General features: G+C 40.2%; 1 protein-coding gene across 1 annotated transcript; it reads left to right on the top strand.

The window, feature by feature from the left end:
* Nucleotides 1-4843: 4843 nt before the first annotated feature.
* On the top strand, nt 4844-16967 carry EMC7 (ER membrane protein complex subunit 7). Its single transcript, XM_073348824.2, has 5 exons — nt 4844-5161; nt 6224-6343; nt 11062-11200; nt 13946-14026; nt 16525-16967. Exons 1-5 carry the CDS (start codon nt 4926-4928, stop codon nt 16675-16677), a joined length of 729 nt encoding a protein of 242 aa, XP_073204925.1. The 5' UTR covers nt 4844-4925; the 3' UTR covers nt 16678-16967.
* The last annotated feature ends 6611 nt before the right edge of the window (nt 16968-23578 follow it).

The raw sequence follows: 23578 nt of genomic DNA on the forward strand, positions 1-23578 counted from the left end.
AGAATACCTGCAAGAATGAACTCTTTGGCCAAATTTCCCTCTACAGTCTCTAGCTTCTTCAACATATAACAAATGAGGAAGTAGATTTTCAGAGAAGAATCATCATCTGATGGTATCTTTCTCCATGGGCAAAATATTGTTATCTCATGATGGAAACAAATTGTGGAGAACCAACAATATCTGTCTAACCTGGAATCTTTCTTGTTTCCAGTCAAGAGGCCTGGGGAGATGGGATAGGACAAGTTTTTGTTACATATCTTTGTTTTCGGGGAAGTGTTTTATTATCACAAGAAACATGAGAAAGTATGAGATCACATGGACTCAGAACTGTATTTTAATTGTCAAAAAAAATCACAGTACCTACCCTTTTCCTGTGGTAGGATTTGAGCATTTAATGGACTGCCACTTTTACTTTCAGTTAAGAGCCAATGGTTAATGTTTTAGTTTTTCTTCATATTTCTAGGGTGACTGTATATGAATTTCTATGCAAAAGTATGTCTGATCTGGTTTATCAGTCCTGGGTCTTCATTTCTGATGAATATTCATGACCCAAAAGTGGTTATTTGGATTTCTGTGTCAAACAGCTTAGATGCTGTTTCTCAATATAAACAAACTATTTGGGAGTCAACTCAAGGAGGGGTTAGGTGCTTGGCTGCTTACCCTTTCATAGAGAGGTATTTGGAGTTATTGCCTGTAAAAGTCTGGAAGTGAATTAAAAAAATAACTGCTTTATTAAAGGTGAACTGCCAGCGACAAATTAAAATTAAGTCCAGATTTATGTGGCAAATGTTGCTACTAACCAGGTTGCAAAGAACATTCAGCACAGAAATAAATTTTAACTAAGGGTTTTTGTATATTATTTTTCCCCCTGAGAAGGACTCTTGGGACTTCTTGGTTCATCAACAGTATTGCAGAATATATCATTCTATTATAAAGAATATAGATTTCATGAACTATAAAGACTATTTTGATGATGCATTCTGGGATGTCCGAGTGATTAGGGGTATGGAACAGCTTCCCTATGAGGAGAGTTTAAAGGTCTGGGACTAATAATCTTGGAAAAGAGACAACTGAGGGGAGATATGATAGAGGTCTATACAATCATGAGTGGTGTAGAGAAAATGAATAAGGAAGTGTTATTTACCCCTTCACATAATACAAGAACCAGGGTTCACCCAACAAAATTAATAGGCAGGTTTAAAACAATCATAAGGAACTACTTCTTTACACAACACACAGTCAATCTGTGGAACTCGTTGCCAGGGGATGTTGTGAAGGCCAAAGTTATAACTGGGTTTAAAAAGGAATTAGATATGTTCATGGAAGATAAGTTCAGTAATAACTATTAACCAAGATGGTCAGAGATGCAACTCCATTTTCCAGGTGTCCCTAAACCTGTAACTGCCAGAAGCTGGGACTGGGTGATGGGGTGGATCAATCGATAAAGAACCCTGTTCTGTTCATTCCCTCTGAAGCATCTGGTACCGGCCACTGTCAGAAGACAGGATACTGGGCTAGATGGACCATTGGTCTGACTCAGTATGGCCATTCTTACATTTGTATATTTCATTAGTCCCCTCTGCTGTTCAATCTGTGTATTAGATTGCTAGAGTCAAAAATATGGAGATTCAGGTTGCAGTATTATCAGAATGCTAATATTACATTATTCTATACATCCTGATTATAGACTGTCAGATGATTATCAGACTGTCTAGCTGACAGTTTATTGAATGAGCAACAGCTGGTTGAAAGGACTCAATCAGACAAAACTGAGGATATACTGGTGAGTTGGAGAAGCCTTTTGACCAGCTTGTTGGCAGTTTGTGTGTCTGTTATCCAGAGAACGCATCCCTCATTGATAAGACCAGGGTAGAATTTGGAGGTCACTCTTGACTGCTCTTAGCATAAAGGCCCATGAAACAGTAATCAAGAGGAGTTATAACCATTTCCAGTTTAATCAGGAAAAGTTGATAATTTTTCTCATATGGAAACTCCAGCATGGTCATTAATGTCTTTGTTACATCCCAGGCCAGTGTAATGCACTCCTAAGTGGATTTCTCTTTAACTGATTCAGGGGCTATGACTAATGAAAAATGCAGCTGCACACTTTCTCCTTTGGAGCGAAGGATGGGTGTAAATTTGCGCCTGTTCTCATCAAACTACACTGCGTCCAAATACACCAAAGGATACAAATTAAAGTTCTCAGTAGTACTTTATAAGGCCCTTCTTTATCTTGACCTGTAGTCCCCCAACCCACGTGCTTGTTTGACAGTTATAACTGGCTAAAATGGATCTGCCCTTATTTCCCAGGTTTGGTCAGCACTGAAGTTCTGGAGTGCTATCTTTTAAGAGTTTATCTGATGGAACAAAGTTATGAGTCACTGGGATTACTAATTCTTCCCACTTTTGTCTAAGGGTGCTAAGTTTATAGACCCCACATCTCACAAACACTGCCTGTAGGACAATTCTGGGAGTCCCAAAATCAGTTGCATGGACCACCTTGTGTCATCAGATTTCAAAATGATGCTTTAATGAAACATGGTGTTTTCATGTAATGTCAGATTTTGTCACTGATGGGTTAATCCTCTTTGAACAACATAATACTTGTATGCAGTGTTGTTGTAGCTGAGTTGGTTACAAGATATTAGAGAAACAAGGTGGGTGAGGTAATATTTTTTATTGGAACAACTTCCATTGATGACAGAGACAAGCTTTTTAGCTTACACAGAGCTCTTCTTCAGGTTTGAAGAAAAAATTTATATCCCAAGAGGTAATGCACGTCTAGCCAGAGGCACATGGTGTAATAAATGCTCAAAACATGGACATTTTGCAGCTGTTTACCTCACCAAAGTAGTCAGGTAGTTGGTTCATATTACAGACAATCAGGAGCCATTCTTTCTGGGATCTATTATTTGTGATGACAGAGAGCTTGCCTGGGGAGAGAGACTGAATATTCATGGCAAGACTGTTGACTTTGAAACTGAGTCAGGAGCTGATGTCACAGTCATCTCAGAAGGGACTTACAATCATCCTCAACCCCTCCCAGAGCTGAAGTCACCTGACACAGCTCTGACTAGCCCTGGAGATATTCTGACCTGCACTGGCCAGTTCACCACAGAAACAATGTACAAAGACAAAAGCTATGCATTCAGAGTATATGTGATGAAAGGACCACAGACCAACATCTTTCTCTGATGCAGCATGACAGCCATGATAGGCCGAGTGAGAAAGGTAAAAGAACTTGATTGACTATTTGGTGATATTGAACTTTTGAAAGGAGATCCAGTACAAATAACCTTAAGAGACAATGCTAAACCATACAGTGTACATACACTTTGCAGGATCCCTAGCCCATTGCTTCATAAAGTGGAACCTTAGTTAAGGTGAATGGAGTGGACTCACATAATCAAGAAAATCTCTGAGCCAACAACATAATGTGCCCCAATGGTACCACTTATAAAGAAAAATGGAAAAATATGAATCTGTGTGGATCTTAAAAGACATAATGGAGCAGTTGTGAGAGAAAAATATATCCTCCCAACATCCAAAGACTTCCTCCCCAAAGTGAAAGAAGCTATAGTATACTCCAAACTGGACGCCTCCAGCAGCTTCTGGCAAATTCCATTAGCCAAAGAAAATGTTAAACTGACTAAGTTGTGAACACTCTTACAAGAGACATCACTCAGTTAGACAACTGCCAGGTCTAGAAACTGGTCACTATGTTCATGTCAAACTGAATGGAGAAAAAGGGTGGACCACTCCAACTGTCAGAAAGAAAAGGAATTCAGTGCCCAGATCAGACATGACAGAGAGTTCAACAGAAACCATCGACATCTGCAGCATGTTCCGTCAGAAAGAACCACCAATAAATGACAGGTTTCAGAGTAACAGCCGTGTCAGTCTGTATCCGCAAAAAGAACAGGAGGACTTGTGGCACCTTAGAGGCTAACCAGTTTATTAGAGCATAAGCTTTCGTGGGCTACAGCTCACTTCATGGGATGCATAGACTGGAACATAGCAAGAAGATAGATCTATATCTACACACAGAGAAGGTGGAAGTTGCCATGCAAACTGTAAGAGGCTAATTACTTAAGATGGGCTATTATCTGCAGGAGAAAAAAACTTTTTAACTTTTTGAAATGACTCTACAGAAGGCCGATGCTGAACGAGAAGACCCCAGGACTCCAGCCTGACCACAGCCAGGCGCTGCCACCACGAACGGACAGTCAGATGGCCAAGCGTTATGCACTACGGCTGTGTCATTAGAAAAACAGTATGACGCAGAGGCCGTTAGCTGACCGAGCGCACTGAACTTCAGCAGCAGCCGGCTCCTGTAAACACTGTCAAGGGTTGGGGCGCAGACCTGAGGGCGGGGGAGGTACACGTGGGATGTGAAAAATTGAATAGTATTGCGAGGTTCAGCCACTAGGTGGCGCTATGCGCGACGTACCCTGTTTGAACCACCCTCAGCATGCCTGGCCGAGCTTTAAAAGGGCCTGATGACGACATATCTGGGGTCACAACCACGCTCTGCGACTATCCATGTCCGGTACAGGAGCCGCACCAACCACATACCCACCTCATGCCAGCAAAGGAACGTCAACACTTCCGCCTCGGTAACCCTCACGGCCAATCGTTTCACCCCTCCAGAGCCTCTCCTCCGCCACGTGACTCGCACGATGGCTTCGTTCTCAGCGGCGTTCCTCTGGCGCATGCGCTGTAAGTTTCAGTCTCTGTCAGCCGGTTAATCGGCTAGCCTTTTTTCTGCGCATGCTCTGAGCGGCCGCCCTCTTCCCCCCCTCCGCACTCTATTGCGCATGCGTTGAACTCCATCGCCCTGTTTGGTGCATGCGCTGAGGGAGGCTGCCCGTGCGCTCCACCTTGCTCTAGCTCCGCCTTCGTTACTACCGGGACCGGCGGCTGTGATGGCGGCCTGGCCGGGTCCGCTCCATTCGGTGCTGCTGTTGCTGGTGGCGTCGGTGCTGCCCGGCGGCTCGTGGGGCTCAGAGGCGGCCGGGGCGGGGGAGTCCCCGGGCGGGCCGGGCCCCGGGGAGCGGTTTAAAATCGAGGGCCGGGCGGTGGTGCCCGGGGTGAAGCCGCAGGACTGGATCGCGGCGGCCCGGGTGCTGGTGGACGGGGAGGAGCACGTCGGCTTCCTCAAGTGAGCGGCGGAGGGGCTCGGGGAGAGGCGGGGCCGGGGGTGGGCAGTCGCCGCGTGCCGGGGCCAGCAGGGCCGTTAGACCCCGCCGGGCGGATCGCCCCTCCCGGGGTCTCTGCTGCCCACTCCCTAGACGGGCAGCGGGTGACGGACGGGAGCCCCCCGCACACAGAGCTGCGTCGCAGCCCTTCGCGGCGAGGGGGCGATCTGGGGAGCGGGGGCTGGGCTGACGCTCGCCCGGCTCCTGCCGCAAACGCCCTTCCCCGTCACGGGCCGCCTTACGCCTCCGCACGCCTTACACTTGGCCGGCCTCCGGGGGCTGAGCGCGCCCTGCCGAGCCGCCCTGCTGTCACGCCCCGCTGGGCCTGTTGATGCTTTGGCGGCCTGGCCCGCGGCTGTGCCCCTCGCTCCTACTTGCCCCCTGGGTTGATGGTGTAGGGTTCGTTATGATCGGTGGGTGGCTGGCGTTCTTAACCCCCTTCCCTTACTCATGGCAGGAAAAACCCACAGAATTATGGGCAGAGCCAGACCACATTTCTCACTTGCCCAGCCTTCCCAGTGGCCCACGAGGTTAGGCAGCTTGTGCAGGCAAAGGGAGCTGCCTTCCACAGATGTTGTAACATAGGAATCAAAAACCGTGTAGGACAAGTAGTTCAGTCACAGTTGCAAAGCTTCCACCAATTTATTTCTGGGAACCTGATTGTGATGTCATCAGTGATTCCATCATAGCTTTTTTTTTTTTGTAAACTCTGATAGTATCTATTGAAATTTATAGGCTACTCTTTAATGTCCCTGAATGACAACGATCAGGTGACATCACATGCTCAGTGGTTTGAGCATTGGCCTGCTAAACCTGGGTTTGTGAGTTCAATCCCTGAGGGGGCCTTTAGGGATCTGGGGCAAAAATTGGGGATTGGTCCTGCTTTGAGCAGGGGGTTAGATTAGATGACCTCCTGAGGTCCCTTCCAACCCTGAGATTCTATGTATAAATCATCTTAAAAAAATGTCAGTTCTAATAGTCTCTTGTATATTGAAGCATGATGAATCTTTATTTTATTTCCTCAGGACAGATGGAAGTTTTGTGGTTCATGATATACCTTCTGGATCTTACGTAGTAGAAGTTATATCCCCAGCTTATAGGTTTGAACCAGTTCGAGTGGACATAACTTCAAAAGGCAAAATGAGGTGAGCCCTTCAGATTATTTCTGCATTGATCCATTGAAACAAATTGAATCTGCCTGCTAGTGCAGTATTAGTGTTGCTTGAACTCACTGTAGTTCGGACAGGGTTGGTACTTTCATTTTAGACCTTAAGTTTCAATTGTTTATATCTTTTTTTCAAAAAAAGAAAAGGAATACTTGTGGCACCTTAGAAACTAACCAATTTATTTGAGCATAAGCTTTCGTGAGCTACAGCTCACTTCATCGGATGCATACTGTGGAAACTGCAGAAGACATTATATACACAGAGACCATGAAACAATACCTCCTCCCACCCCACTCTCCTGCTGGTAATAGCTTATCTAAAGTGATCACTCTCCTTACAATGTGTATGATAATCAAGTTGGGCCATTTCCAGCACAAATCCAGGTTTTCTCACCCCCCCCCCCCCACACACACACAAACTCACTCTCCTGCTGGTAATAGCCCATCCAAAGTGACCACTCTCTTTACAATGTGTATGATAATCAAGGTGGGCCATTTCTAGCACAAATCCAGGTTTTCTCACCCCACCCCCCCTTTTTCCAAAAACCCCACACACAAACTCACTCTCCTGCTGGTAATAGCTTATCCAAAGTGACCACTCTCCTTACAATGTGTATGAAAATCAAAGTGGGCCATTTCCAGCACAAATCCAGGTTCTCTCTCACACACACCCCCCGCCACACACACACAGACTCGCTCTCCTGCTGGTAATAGCTCATCCAAACTGACCACTCTCCTTACAATGTGTATGATAATCAAGGTGGGCCATTTCCAGCATAAATCCAAGTTTAACCAGAAGGTCTGGGGAGGGGTTTAGGAAAATACAAGGGGAAATAGGCTACCTTGCAGAATGACTTAGCCACTCCCAGTCTCTATTTAAGCCTAAATTAATAGTATCCAATTTGCAAATGAATTCCAATTCAGCAGTTTCTCGCTGGAGTCTGGATTTGAAGTTTTTTTGTTTTAAGATAGCGACCTTCATGTCTGTAATTGCGTGACCAGAGAGATTGAAGTGTTCTCTGACTGGTTTATGAATGTTATAATTCTTGACATCTGATTTGTGTCCATTTATTCTTTTACGTAGAGACTGTCCAGTTTGACCAATGTACATGGCAGAGGGGCATTGCTGGCACATGATGGCATATATCACATTGGTGGATGTGCAGGTGAACGAGCCTCTGATAGTGTGGCTGATGTTATTAGGCCCTATGATGGTATCCCCTGAATAGATATGTGGGCACAGTTGGCAACGGACTTTGTTGCAAGGATAGGTTCCTGGGTTAGTGGTTCTGTTGTGTGGTATGTGGTTGTTGGTGAGTATTTGCTTCAGGTTGGGGGGCTGTCTGTAGGCAAGGACTGGCCTGTCTCCCAAGATTTTTGAGAGCGTTGGTTCATCCTTCAGGATAGGTTGTAGATCCTTAATAATGCGTTGGAGGGGTTTTAGTTGGGGGCTGAAGGTGACGGCTAGTGGCGTTCTGTTATTTTCTTTGTTAGGCCTGTCCTGTAGTAGGTGATTTCTGGGAACTCTTCTGGCTCTATCAATCTGTTTCTTCACTTCCGCAGGTGGGTATTGTAGTTGTAAGAATGCTTGATAGAGATCTTGTAGGTGTTTGTCTCTGTCTGAGGGGTTGGAGCAAATGTGGTTGTATCGCAGAGCTTGGCTGTAGACGATGGATCGTGTGGTGTGGTCAGGGTGAAAGCTGGAGGCATGTAGGTAGGAATAGCGGTCAGTAGGTTTCTGGTATAGGGTGATGTTTATGTGACCATTGTTTATTAGCACTGTAGTGTCCAGGAAGTGGATCTCTTGTGTGGACTGGACCAGGCTGAGGTTGATGGTGGGATGGTAACATTTTTACGGCTGAATTAGAACAACGCTTCCTCAGCTCTCGTCCCCTAACGCCCCTACTCTACTTGCGCTATATTGATGACATCTTCATCATCTGGACCCATGGAAAAGAAGCCCTTGAGGAATTCCACCATGATTTCAACAATTTCCATCCCACCATCAACCTCAGCCCGTTGCCAACTGTGCCCACATATCTATTCAGGGGACACCATCACAGGGCCTAATAACATCAGCCACACTATCAGAGGCTCGTTCACCTGCACATCCACCAATGTGATATATGCCATCATGTGCCAGCAATGCCCCTCTGCAGAGGGTGAGAAAACCTGGATTTGTGCTGGAAATGGCCCAACTTGATTATCATACACATTGTAAGGAGAGTGGTCACTTTAGATAAGCTATTACCAGCAGGAGAGTGGGGTGGGAGGAGGTATTGTTTCATGGTCTCTGTGTATATAATGTCTTCTGCAGTTTCCACAGTATGCATCCGATGAAGTGAGCTGTAGCTCATGAAAGCTCATGCTCAAATAAATTGGTTAGTCTCTAAGGTGCCACAAGTACTCCTTTTCTTTTTGTGAATACAGACTAACATGGCTGTTACTCTGAAACCTTTTTTCAAAAGTTATTTATAGATGGAAATTTAGTTTCAAAAGTTTAGCTTTATTTTGATTTTTTTTCCCCTATTCTCGCAACTTTAATATGAGTGAATGGAAAAGATTTGGAAGAGTTTTGTTTCCTTTCACCACTTCAATAATTTATTGGGTTGATAGCAGGCAATGTAAAATAAAATCTTCCCCTAAAATCTCTACCTCCTTTGTTTTTTGAGAGGCTTCCAGTGGTCTCCTGAGATTCTTTTCTTTACATTTTTAGTATGTGTCCTCTTTCTGTCTTGCTTGGTTACTTTCTGTCTGAGTCAGGAAGACGGTCTCCATCTCTCTGTCCCTGGAATCTCTCTGTGCTGTTTTGTTCATTCTCCTTCAGTTAGTCTAAAGTAGTTATTTGAAGAACGCACATCCTTATTCCAGGAGTGGAGCAGGTTGCTGTGTTAGTATGGAGAATGAAGGACCATACGTGTTCCTAAATTCTGAAGTGCTCTTATTAGACCATGGCACAGATCCCTGTACTGTTTGTCTATGCTTTCCTCATCCGCAGCAACTTTAGTTGCGTCCTTTGTTTGTGTTCGTTACAGTAGGGCATCTTAGTGCACACTAAGGCTTTGTCTACGCTGGCAAGTGAAAGGCAAAACTTTTATCATTCAGAGGTGTTGGAAAAAACAGCCTCCCAAAAGACAAAAGTTTTGTCCACCACAAGCGCTGGTGGGAACGGCGCTTTGTTGGCAGGAGAGCTTGCGCCTGCCAACAAACAGCAGCTTCACTGCTCACCTTTTGGCAGCACGGCTGTACCGGCACAGCCATGTCGCTAAAAGCTGCGTAGTGTAGACATAACCTAATACACAACTCTACATTATTGTACACTATTCAGCACATAGTACAAAGGAATAGCTGTCCTGTCCAATAAGAGGGATTTATTTGAACTAGTAAGATGAAATAAAAATGTTTAAATTGTACTTTTTCTTTAATTTCTATACGTATGTAGCAACTTTAACTTGACACGTTAAGTGATCATACAATGGCAAATCCTGTTATAAGTGATAAGCACAAGAGGCGGAATAAAGGTGCCTATGGGAACTGTAATACTTATTTTTCTGGTTCTGAAAAATTAACATTTCAAATTGAATATTGCATTAACCGAGTCTTTGCATTTAATTACATATATCATAATGTTGTCTGTCTTATTTGAAAGCTTAAACCTACAAGCTCATTAGATGTCTCATCCTATTAACAACCATGACATACTTTAAATTTTTAAAAGTAAAATATTTTTAAAAAGGAATCCCAGGTTGAGGTGGGACTGATTGTTTGTCAGACATAATTAGAATCTTTGGTACTCAGAGAGAGGCTTGGGTGCAAGTGGCTCTTTTAACGTGCCTCCTTTAGCTCTTTGCATTATATGATATAAATATAAATATTTCCCCATCATACTGTTTCATTTACTATAGTACTATACATTTATATTTAAACAATGAATTCACCCTACTGTGTCTCTTTTGGGTAATGTTGATTGCTAATTTGGCTCTTGAACTTTTGAGGTCTGAGTATCACTGAATTAGATTGTTCCAGTATTTGTTCCTGTCGAATGCCAGACTTGAAAATGAGCTTTGGTGAATGTAATGCACTTGTTTTCCGGCATGGGGGGGTTAAGCAGACACTTCAGAAATTGTTAACATTATAATCCATATTTAACCTGACTATGATATTCAGTACCCAGAAGAATGTGTTCTCCCAGTTATACTTAACAAACCAAGTTTACCAGTTAGCTGGTTACTGAGATCTCCATAACTGTATTGAAGAAGACCTTGGAGTCACAGCTGAATTTTTTTCTAAAGCTTTAATCAAATTGTCTCATGGTAAAGTTAGCTGACTAATCTTTTCTGACCAGCATTAATAAATTAACACACATAGTTCTTCATCAACCACTTCCCAACAAATGGCTCTACTGTTTCTGATCTTCTGTTTTGTTTTCTTACCTGTCCACTTTAAATTTATACATTCTACCATAATTGATAGTCTGGAAAAATATTAAGAGGGGATATTATTAGTGGATGGGATGATGGGTACTGCTTAAAGAGTAACATTTGGACAAATGTTTTCCATGGTTCACACTTCCATGTAGCAGCTTGTTAAGTTTGTAGTCTTGTAACAAGCTTTGACCAGAGGGAATATTATAAAGGACTTGTCAAGTTAGAGGAAAGGGTTTTAAAAATGCTTTAAAAATACTTATTTTTTCACTAGAGCAAGATATGTGAATTACATCAAAACGTCAGAAGTAGTCAGGCTGCCATACCCGCTTCAGATGAAATCTTCTGGACCCCCTTCTTACTTCATAAAGAGAGAGTCTTGGGGATGGACAGACTTTCTAATGAACCCAATGGTATGTATAGATGCAGCACACAAATCTATTTGCTGCTGATTTGAGATTTTTACCTTAAAGCTTTTTAGTAGCGGATTTAGGGTAGCATCCATCCATAGCAGTTAGAACGCCAAGCAAAGAAAAAAATTAATTCTTGGTACTTGTGAAATAGAGAAAATACACAATCAATTTGGAAATCTCAGTAAAATAAACTTGTTTTTCATATATATTGTCCATAGAATAAGAGGCATTACTAGAGATGAATGGTTACACCAGCTGAAGAGCAATTGCAGGTTTATGGTAGTTGAAAAATGCTTATTACTGATAATTGGATGAACCCAGTGGGGTGGTTGCAACATTGACTTAAAGGGTCACACTCTCAGCCAGCAGCAAGATTCTTTCGCTGCTTTTTTCATTAATAAGAGCAGGCATTGCAGCATTAAGCATAACGGTAATTGCAAATAACCAATACAGATTATGAGTTTTCATAGTAAAAATATTAATCTCCTGTTGGATCAAGCTATCTGCTGTTTTCCCAGTTCAAATCATGAAAGCGTTATTTCTTTATTTTACACTTTTTAAATTAGAATATAAGTGAGCATATTAAAATCTAACATGCAGAGAACAAAACCACAATCTAGGGGGAAATCACAGGCAAATACATGAAAATATGATGCATCCTAAACATCCTGAAGCATTCATTTTTGTATTAAAATATGTTAAAGGAATGCTATGGCTCTCTAGGTACTAAGCTTTACTTTGTCTTGGACAATGTTATAGTTGTAAATGTGATTGTTTAAAAAACAAGGCTATCAAATTAAAATAGTCTTCAAATCAGAAGAACCAAAATGCACACTACTCCTTTTAATGTCAGTCCCAAATATAAACAAAGCTGTGTATGTGCACTATGCTTAGGTTCTATCTTAATAGAGCTTTAAAAGAGTTAAGACTTGGAACAGTCTAAGATGGGGAAACACTAAAGCGCAAGCTGTGGATCTGCATCCATTGCAAAGCACATGTAACTGCAATATAAAATTTTGTAGAACTAATTTGGTGACTAAATAGTGCCTTGTTCTGAAGGTCATGAACAAAAATATTAACAAACTAACTGTTTATGCTCAGATGAATTAGGACCAATCTACAGTAGAAGTTTAACTGTGTCTGGCTCAATTAAGGGCACCTCTGTCCAATGATAGTTAAACTTCTACTGTAGACTGGTCCTAATACGTCTGAGCATGCACAGTTATTGTATGTTAATGTTTTTGTTTAAGACTTTCAGTACAAGTTTCAAAACAAGACACTATATATGTATAGTGTGTGTATGTATGTATAAATAAATCAATCTTTAGGGTATTTTGTTATATCCTGGGTTAATCATGGATAGTGTATCAGGAAAATGGACAAATCCCAACCAAAATCCTTCTAGATATTTTTAATGTCCCAGAGAGTTCCCATGCTTTAGCAGAATAGGAGGGTATTCAGAGAAATAAAAGACACACCCCATCACACACATGTTCCTGCTTTTCCTCTTCAAGGCATGTTGACTAGATTTAAAATTGAGGTAGGTAGTACTGTCTTGATTACTTTTAGGCCTGCAGATCTTTTCATAGGCAGAGTTCTTACTGAATTATGACAAACAGAACCGGGCAAAAGATGTGCTTCCAGTGTTTCAGGAATCCACTTCTCTCTTAAAATCAGTGCCACAAGTCCTCCTTTTCTTTTTACTCTGAAACCTCTCTAAAGAATCTGAGAGCTCAACCACTTTGATATAGTTGGCATGCACTCTAACCTTGCTCTCTAAATTTTATTTAAATTCTTTGCAGTCCTGCTGAGAATCCTTAGTTATGTATCTCTCTAGTGACCCATAATGTGGCAGTGTACGTATCAGTACATCCGATTCTGTGACTATCCTAAAACACTGAAATAACTTTTCAGGAAAATGAAGTCTTCTATTTGCTACAGAACTGCTGATGGGAATGAGCTGAGATTCCCTGAAACTCCATTTTGTTGGGTTGATCTACCATGGAACAGGTCACAGATCCTAATGACACCTTTTCTAGGAGGTGATGTGTTCTAAAAATTGACATGTTTCTCTCCTACTTGTTTGTCTTACCTTTTTACAGTCTCTCAACTACAGTCTGTTTATTATGCAACTTTTCACCTATGTTAAAAACTTCATACCAAATGTGCACACATCCCAAAAACGGTGTAAGTAGGATCTGAGTTGACATACATCCATCTCTTGGGCTTCCTTTTCAAGTGTATCTGAAAGATTAATCTGATAGAATTTTGGGGAAAAAACTATAATTTCATTTGTTTTTTTTTCCCTTTCAATAAATGACAGGGTTTTTTTTGTAGCCTCCTCTTCTCCACACACCCATCCTACTGGAACTTCCCCGTGATCAGTTGCCTTTAAAATTCATGATGGTTTTGTTGCCCTCCACACTCCTAGAGTGCATTGCTTTATTGTAGCAATCAGGGTTGAAGGCTTTAACAATATTCCATTTGAAACATTCCATTCTCTGCCAATGAATCACCAAATTCAGAATTTAAACTGAAGTCTCCTACTTGGCATCTTATAGAATGACTAGGTTACTGAGCCAAATCTTCAGTAGTTTTGGAATATGGATTTCCAGCTAAGATTGAATTTTCCCTCTCAGGTGTTCAATGTCAGATGTCTTCCTGCTTACTGAAGTCTTTCTTAAAATACTTCAAACAATGACTCAGACTAAGGAAATGTTCTTTGAATTTCTCTCTTCTGTTTAGGTTATGATGATGGTTCTTCCATTACTGATATTTGTATTGCTGCCTAAAGTTGTCAACACCAGTGATCCTGACATGAGACGAGTAAGTATGCTCAGTATGAGTGGATATCAAAAACATGAGTGGATTTCAAATTTGCAGCAAACAATGGTGATGAGATATTAAATTACAAAAAACAAACACAGTACAAACTGAAAGTTGCCTTATGGGACGCACTAATAGACAGCTGTATTCATTCAGTGAAAACTGAGGCCATGTCTACACTTATGGGAGATCAATGCGGCTGCGATCAATTTAGCAGGTCTAGTGAAGACCTGCAAAATCAATCGCAGAGCACTCCCCGGTTGAATAAGGTAAGTTGACGGGAGAGCATCTCCCATTGACGTAGCGTGGTGTAGACACCGTAGTAAGTCGACCTAAGCTACGTTGACTCCAGCTACGTTATTCATGTAGCTGGAGTAGCGTAACATAGGTCGACTTACCCCAGTAGTTTAGACAAGGCCTGAGTTGCAAATACCGTTATTCGGTTCTAGTATCAGTTCTATAAGCCTGCACTTGGGTCAGAACACAGAGTTTAATTTAATTATGCACAGCTATGAATTGTATTATGGTCTGATATTTTCCAGACCTTCTGCAAAAATCAATTAATGCCCAAATCTCTCTCCACCTAGTTCTCTTGTAAATCTTCTAATTTTTATTCTTCACTGTTAAAATCAAGCATTGAAGACCCAACAGGGCTTGCTTTTGTATACTATTTATAGACTCCTCTGGGTGTGTTGTGGGGCATAAGACTTCGTGTTCTCTTCCCCTCCTGTGCCACCACAAAAAATGTATGGTTTACTGGTGTCTATTCCTGGTGTCAGAGGTGTTTTGATATGGAACCTTAATGTAGCCACTTATTTTTAAATGATCCTAATTTATTGTCCTTTTACCATGCAAAATGCCAAATAGCGGAAAGCTAGGACAAAATGGAGATTCAAGGTGTTTACGAAATCTTTTCTACTATCTAGAAATGTTCATTGTCTGTCTTTGGGTGGCTGCTTCTTTTGGGATTCAGTTGGTTCCAACTCCTCTTTCTCAGAAACCACTGTCTTCAGTAGTACTTTGCAGGTGTCCAGACCTCTTTAAAGTGATATCTATTAAAAGCAAAAATCAGAAGAAGGTGTGTAATGCCTCTGGTTTAACTTTGAGAGAAGCTAAAACTTGAAAGTAGACCAACTACCTATGAAATGCTGTTGAAGTAGGTTAAATCGTAGAGTCTGTTTTAGAAAAAAGCCAAAACAGCCAAAAAAAACCAAAAAAAACCCTGTTGTTCTTTATGAAGTGCATGCACTCATCCACTGCTGAGGACAGACAAGCTGCCCTCATCTTTTAGTTTTTATTAATTGGGTAATTTGGCTTTGTAGTAAAAAATTCAAAGTTGAAAGTCTCAGTGACTATCAAGATTCTATCTTGGAGGAATGGGAAAGTGTTAAAATCTAAGAGCTAGAATAAAATGGAAAATGACATTGCCTTAGTGGCTATGTATTAAACCCTACAGTATAAACCTAAAACTCATTCACTTATGAAAAAGGAGCTTTTACTGCACTCTTCAACTGCTTGTTTTTTTTCTTTGGGTGATCAGCATATTGATATCTAATATATAAAGCTAAGGTAATAGTTGTGCTCTTGTAGAAGTATTTAAATATAGGAATAATATCAACAGGCTACCCAGCTAACTTTTGGCTTGTTCTTACTTGAAAAATACTTGAAATTATAAAACAATTCTGAATGTTTGTATTGCCTTTCTGTCCCTCATGTTAAGGGCTGGTATAATAAAAATATAACTAAAAAGTTACAGCATTTTGGAAAAGTAATTGAACTTTTATTAATAAAATACTTTATTTCCTTTTGTAAAAGAAGATAACTTGTTTATTTTTCAAAATGAAAGAATATTTATGCTAAATTGTCTAAAGCTAGGTTAAGCATGGATGGATAGATGTCCTCACATTTAAGATCCTTTTCTGCACATGGAAAAGGAAGATATTAAGGCAGTGGATCAGAGCTGTAAACTAGCTATTCAGTAATTGATAGCTATGTAAGAAATTCTAAAAATTTCTGCTAGATGTGCAATAAATACTAGGTTTTCAAACCTTTGGGCCAAATCTGCAAAACTTAAAAATATGTAAAGTCCAGAAGAGGACATTGATCTTAAAATCTAAAGATCTTAAATCTTAAGACAAGTCTAAATAGTATTGTGCAGAGGATCAGTGTATCTTAGCTACAGTTAGCTTTGAAAAATTGATAGTTTTTATATAACAAGTATCTGCCCTGTAAGACTACTTGAGACATGGTTGCCTGGGCTATACTGAGTGCTTTTATTTGTCTTTGTTTGTTTTTAAGTTTCTTTGTGTAGTTTGGGGTTTGGCTGCGGTTGCACAAATACATTATCTTTATAGTGATGTGCTCACTAGAGAACTAGTGCATAGCAACATGATCGAGGAAATTGCAAAGCTACTTAATGTGCCAGTTCAACTGATGTTACAGAAACAGCCTTAAATAGTCAACAGTTTACACTTAGATTGTCTGATTTTTGTGTGCAGGAAATGGAGCAGTCAATGAATATGCTAAATTCCAACCACGAACTGCCCGATGTCTCTGAGTTCATGACAAGACTTTTCTCTTCAAAATCTTCCAGCAAGTCTGGCAGTGGGAGCAGTAAAGCAGGGAAAAGTGGTGCTGGAAAAAGGAGGTAGTTGTTGCTTCCTCCTGCGCCTGAGTTTGCACAGCTGTTTTTGTGTGGTATCATCTATGTGGGTCTTGGAAGTTCAAAACACCAATACTGTAAACTTGATCCAACATGAAAATTGATCTGCTACAACTGTTGTATGTGATGTGGCTTTTTAGCCTATTTAAGCTGTTTTGTACTTGGCAGTAAGCAGAGGAGGACGTGGCTTAAATCTTGTATGTGTATAAGGTCAATATTGATGATACTAAATTAACTATATTGCTCTGTAGAAAATGACATTAAAATAATTAAATTATATGATGTGCTATACATTAATGAATAAGTTTTAATCCCTAGACAAAATCTCACTATATGTAACAACAACTTTTGGTTTCAAAGAAAGAGTTCTATTTTTAAAAATGAGCTTAGTGTTTTTCTATCCTTCTCTTCTATCCACTTCTCAAGTGCATAAAGTTTCTCCCTTTGATGAAATTGAGTCATTTGAGTTTACTGAGGAAAGAACTGGCTCTGCCAGCTAGAAGTATTTGAACTGAATATACTATGTATTTGAGTTACTTTATTTTGTATGTACATTTGCTGGCTGCCAAAATCCTATTTAATAAGGTTCGTTTGAGTGGAATAGTAGTTCATGGGTTTTTCCGTTTCATTTTACTTATCTAGCAGCTGCCACAAAACTCCAGCACAAGAGCAGGCAAGCATCCTTTTCCAAAACTGCTCATGACCTCCATCAAGTTACTTATGGATCTCCAATAACCATACAGTAAGAGGAATGCAGCTCAGGTCCTTTCGCTTACACTAACCACACTGAATGCCTAGTCTCTGAAACATACTTGATTCTTTCCAGTTCTCTGACTGTATTTGCTACTAGTCTGTCTAGGAGTCAGACTTGAAGCCAAACACAGGGCAAATAATTTTACAAGTAGCTAGGTTGACTCCCACTTATATCAACTTTTAAAACTGTTTATAACAAACTCCATAATAGAACTTGATTGCATTACAAGGTAAATGGAACTGCATGTGGTCGTTTATTGGCAACACTACTCTTTTTCATCCTGACTTGTTAGTCTTTTCTAGAATCACTCATTCATTTATATAAATGAAAGAAGAGAATCTTCTCAAGCTGCTCGGTGTTAAGCAAGGTGATTTAAATTAAAGGTGATTTAAATTCAGGTTAAAGGTGATTTAAATTCAGATGCAGTACACAGTTGACTGTTCTCCACTCTATGAACATTCTGTAGAATTAAAATTATAGGAACACCTGGTTACTTCCATTAGTGGCTCTATCTGTAAACCATTTTTAAGCTTTATAAGGAATAATTGTTTCAGGGTGAAGCAAACATTTTCAGGGACTTAGGTCATGTCCCAAATATTTTAATTTAATGAAAGAGCTCAACAATGTAGCTATTCTTAAAATATCCGTTTCAGTTGCTTATTTTTTTTTTGCTTTTATAGTTCATTTTGTTTCTCATTGCCTGCTAATGCCATAAGCAGTAGGACCCATATACAATGGATATGGTTGTCTGATATCTAAAACAATTATTTAAAATTTGACTACTATACAACTGAAGTAAAAATTAATCCTGATATTCATCTCTCTTCTGAGATTTAATAGCCATTTTCCAAACTGCTAGACCAATAAATGTTTTATAACGAGACCTTGATGGGTGCTATAACATAGCCAAACTGAGGCTTAAAGTAATATATAGCTGAAACTCACTCTTTCCAACTGTCCTTGGAATAAGAGGGCTGATTAAACATTAAGTTCACTCTTTCCATCTGTCCACACACACATTAAAGTTAGATTTTAATAAACTTGAAACTTAAGCAGCCACAAGGCAGCATAAAGGGAAAACATCAGTTATCTTATTATGGTAGACCTTTATAGCTAGGAAACATAAAAGCTAGAAACTAATACTTGTTCAATCTGTATATTTTGATCTACATGATTGAGTTAACACAAGGTGTGAGACAGGAAGTAAGCAGTTGGATCTTTCTGACAAGTATAAAGAAGCTTTCAGCCTTTCAAAAGTAAATTGTGGGTAGTATATTGACGAGTACTTTTTTTTTTTTTTTGAGATGTGAGGAATGGTCTGTCTTTACTAATTCCTAAAGTGAGGCATTATCTGCTTCCCAAAGTAATCTTGCTTATATAAGAGCCAAGCTGGAATATATCAGGTCACCTGTTTCAACAGCAAGTTTCTGAAGGACTCATTAGAATACCATAGAATTTGCCCTCTAAGGGCTTGTCTTCACTATCAGGGTCAATGCTGCTACAATCAATGCAGCAGGTGTCGATTTAGCGAGTCTAGTGAAGACCTGCTAAATCAATGACAGAGCGCTCTCTCTCTGTTTCTCTCCGGTCAACTCAGATACTCCAGCGCCCCGAGAAGAGTAAGGTAAGTCGACCAGAGAACATCTCATGCTGACACAGCCCAGTGAAGTCACTGGGGTAAGTCAACCTAAGCTACGTTGACTCCAGCAATGTTATTCACGTAGCTGGAGTAGCGTAACTTAAGTCAACTTACCCCAGTAGTGAAGACAAGTCCTCAGTGTAACAAACCTCTGAAAGTGGAGAAGAGGGAATTACCTCTGGTATTTCTCCCTAGATGTACAAACTGTGGTTTGATAGGCTTAGCCTTTCTTCCGACAGCATAATATATTGCATTAACTGTTGGTTTAATTACGCTTAGCACAGTAATTGATATTTGTAGACAACTCTTCTGTAGTGACTGAGTAAATAGAAATTTTCCAGATTATCTCCTTTCATAATGTCTGGAGGGCTTGATGTCGTGTGAAAGGAGGGAATTTAGTCCTTGAGGGGGAAGTGAAGTCTTACGTTGTGAAAACTAAGGCACTGGGTAGCAAATATAGTGGCAGGATTCCGGTGAAACTTTAGAAGCGGAATATGGATTCTATACCTTTCACCTTCTCGGAGATAGAGGCACCTGTCTCCATTTGGTGAGACTCCTGTTAGTTGCAGTTTTCTATTGAAGGCTATTTCAGGCTCAATATAAAAAACAATGTTATTTGGCATGGTTTCCTCCTCCCCGTAAGTGAGGGCATCTGTCCCCAGTTCTGACAGTGGTATGCAGAACCATCTTTGGGGTGCTGCTAAACTAGTCCAGAACACGGAAGTAGCAAATGTGTTTTTTTGGGGTGTTTTTTTTCCCCTGTCTGCAGTTGATCTGGGTATGGCATTGTTTACTGCAGATGAGGTTCTAGCCACAGTGTTATCTCGTGTTTTGCTTGGAGCTGGCCATAAAGGTGACCTGACAGAAGTTCATTTCATAGCCATAGAACCTCCACCAAGAATGCCTTTCCCCTGCTCAGTTACTGCTAGTATAATGTGCGATCTGTAGTTATTGTCTATTGTTTGTCCAGTTTGGGGTCCTATACATATCCTTGAATAGGCTGTGACCCTGCCATCTCAGGGACTGTTTCTCACTCCATACCTCAGAATAATAGCTGCCTTCAAAGAGGATACTTGCACTAACAGAAAACAGGGTCACCACCTGGCAGCAACAGGACTGTAGGAGTGGAGAGTCAGTGGATATGGTACACGTTTCTACTGAAGATTATTCTTACCTACTTCAGAAAAATTCCACCATCTCATTTAGGCATGTTCTGAACGACCCTTTTTGAGAACTTGGATGGAAGGAGAGAAGGGAGAGCTACGCTGCTGTTAGAGCTCATTCCATCTACTGGACACACATGTAAGAAGATCTGGATATTACTGTGATGGGTGATTTAGGCACTTATAAAATAATTTTGCCAAAGATGTCACCAGTGATCTTTCTGTTATGTAGATACGGGGCAGAAATTTTATTTTCAAAACTGAGTTTTACATTTGTTGTTAAACAATTTGTAATTGTCTCCTACCTAATCTGTAAAATGTGGATGATAATGCATACCTACCTCCAAAGGGTGTTCTGAAGATTAATTACTAATTTTATTAGAGGAAGGGCAGGTTGAGATTCAGACTGAGGTGAGAAGAGGACTGATATTCAAGAGGCAAGGGTTCTTGACATTGCTTCAACCTTTCTATGTCTTTAGGCCAGCCACTTAATATTTCAGTGTTTCAAATCCACACCTGTAAAATATTGATAATTTTTCCCTTATCTCACAGGAGTATTGTGAGGATAAATTCATTAATGAATATGAAGTTCTCAAAAAAAACATATATAAAATCAGACTTTAATATTAAACATTTATATAGCACTTTACAGATTCCAAGTACTGTACGAACATTAAGTAAATCAGCCCTTTACATAGTCACAGGCTGAGATTTCTAAAGCAGTCTAGCCAATTTAAACAAACATCCTCCATTAACTGAAGGAAGATGCTTTGAAAATCTCAGCCTCAGTGGCTACTGGGCCTGTGATTGCATAAGGATTACATGTAGCAGACTGCTCCTAAAAGCTACAGTGACCTCAATATCCAATTATTTCATGTTGAGTTGGACCCTTTAAGAAGGAAAATGGGGGGTTTTTTTAAATGTGTGTAAAAAATTTAATGCGTAAATTGTTGCTGGAGTATGCTTAATTTAGAAGTGGTTTTCCAAGAGTGGGGAGAAAGATAAATAAGCAGTGAATTTGCAGAAGCTGAAATATGTTTTTAATAGGGCTGCTGATTAATTGCAGTTAACTCACGTCAACTAAAATAAATTAATCACAAATTAAAAAATTAATCATGATTAATCGCAGTTTTAATCGCACTGTTAAACAATAGAATACCAATTGAAATGCATGTTAGGCTTCAAAGTATCCATAGCAATAAGATAAAGGTCAGGCAAGACATAAATATTTTGGATGTTTTTCTACATTTTCATATATATTGTATTCTGTGTTGTAACTGAAATTAGAAGTCCTACTTCATGTTCAGCCAATCCCTAAGACAAACAAGTTTGTTTACATCTATAGGATGTAATGCTGCCCTCTTCTTTTTTACAATGTCACCAGAAAGTGAGAACAGGCATTTGCATGGCATTTTGCAAGGTATTTACATGCCAGATAAGCTAAACATTCTTATGTCCCTTCATGCTTCAGCCACCATTCCAGAGGACATGCTACCATGCTGATGATGCTCATTTTAAAAAAATGCTTTAATTAAATTGTGACTGAACTCCTTGGAGGAGAATTGTATGTCCCCTACCCTGTTTTACCCGCATTCTGCCATGTATTTCATGTTATAGCAGTCTCGGATGATGATCCAGCACACGTTCATTTTAAGAACACTTTCGCTGCAGATCTAACAAAACGCAAAGAAGGTACCAATGTGAGATTTCTAAAGATAGCTACAGCACTCGATCCAAGGTTTAAGAATCTGAAGTGCCTTCCAAAATCTGAGAGGGACAAGGTGTGGAGCATGCTTTCAGAAGTCTTAAAAGAACAACACTCCGATGCAGAAATTACAGAACCCAAACCACCAGAAAAGAAAATCACCCTTCTCTGCTGGTGGCATTTGACTCAGATAGTGAAAATGAACATGCGTCTGTCCACACTGCTTTGGATTGTTATTGAGCAGAACCTGTCGTCAGCATGAACGCACATCCCCTGGAATGGTGGTTGAAGGATGAAGGGACATATGAATCTCTAGCGCATCTGGCACATAAACATCTTGCGACTGCGGCTACAACAGTGCCATGTGAACACCTGTTCTCGCTTTCAGGTGACATTATAAACAAGAAGCAGGCAGCATTATCTCCTGAAAATGTAAACAAACTTGTTTGTCTGAGCCAGCGGTTCTCAAACTGAGTTGGGACCCCAAAGTGGGTCTTGACCCCACTTTAATGGGGTCACCAGGGCCAGTATTAGATTCACTGGGACTCAGGCCTGAAGCCAAAGCCTGAGTGCCTTAGCCTGGGGCTGCAGGGTTTGAGCTGGGCCTCCTCCCCCACTACCCCTGCCTAGGTCACATAGTAATTTTTTGTGTCAGAAGGGGGTCATGGTTCAAGGAAGTTGAGAACCCCTGGTCTGAGCAATTGGCTGAACAAGAAATAGGACTGAGTGGACTTGCAGGCTCTAAAATATTACATTGTTTTATTTTTGAATGCAGGTTTTTTGGTACATAATTCTACATTTGTAAGTTCATCTTTCATGATAGAGATTGCACTACAGTACTTGAAATAGGTGAATTGAAAAATAGTATTTTTTTTACAGTGCAAATACTTGTGATCAAAAATAAATATAAAGTGAGCACTGTACACTTTGTATCTGTGTTGTAATTGAAATCAATATATTTGAAAATGTAGAAAACATCCACAAATATTTAAATAAATAGTATCCTATTATTAACAGTGCGATTAATCGCGATTAATTTTTTTAATTGCTTGACAGCCCTAGTTTTTAAAGACTGGATCACTCGCAGCTGCCGCTTTCTGTGGTGTTTTTTGTGTGCTTGCATCCTGCCTTTGTTCCTGGGACACTGTCAACTTAAATAATTTTCAGACAAAACTGTAACTTGTTTTTTAACAATTGTTATCAGAAGTAACACCTTCAATTACTGTAACTGAAATATTGAGAAAATACTTTTGTTTATGCATGTGACAGTGAAACCAACTATGAAAGGTCCTGATTCCCTTGTACAGTCAGTTTCCTCTTCTGTTTTTGTGGGATTTTTTAAACAGCAAATGTGATTTGCTGAGAAAAGTCTGAGAAAAGCGTTTGACAAAACAGCAAATGTGATTGTAAAACCACACAAATAGACTGAGGATGTCTGGGCCATACGTAATATCCAAGACTGCTTTTAGTTCATTTTGTCTTAGTGGACTGGATTTCAAGTTGATTATGTCCTCTTAATTATCTTCTACAAATTATATATAGTGTATGAATCATTTATAAAATATGTATCCACCACTTTTAAAAATGTGTGTGTATATATAACTTCGGTGTATTTATTTGTCTCTGAAG

This window comes from Lepidochelys kempii, chromosome 6, assembly GCF_965140285.1.
Source record: "Lepidochelys kempii isolate rLepKem1 chromosome 6, rLepKem1.hap1, whole genome shotgun sequence".
Taxonomy (NCBI): domain Eukaryota; kingdom Metazoa; phylum Chordata; order Testudines; family Cheloniidae; genus Lepidochelys; species Lepidochelys kempii.

Bases quoted from the DNA above. Each gene is read 5' to 3' on its own strand.
- EMC7 (XM_073348824.2), top strand. From the start codon at position 4,926: ATGGCGGCCTGGCCGGGTCCGCTCCATTCGGTGCTGCTGTTGCTGGTG. The intron at 5,162-6,223 runs GTGAGCGGCGGA...TTATTTCCTCAG, and splicing joins GAGCACGTCGGCTTCCTCAA to GACAGATGGAAGTTTTGTGG. The intron at 6,344-11,061 runs GTGAGCCCTTCA...TTTTTTCACTAG, and splicing joins ACTTCAAAAGGCAAAATGAG to AGCAAGATATGTGAATTACA.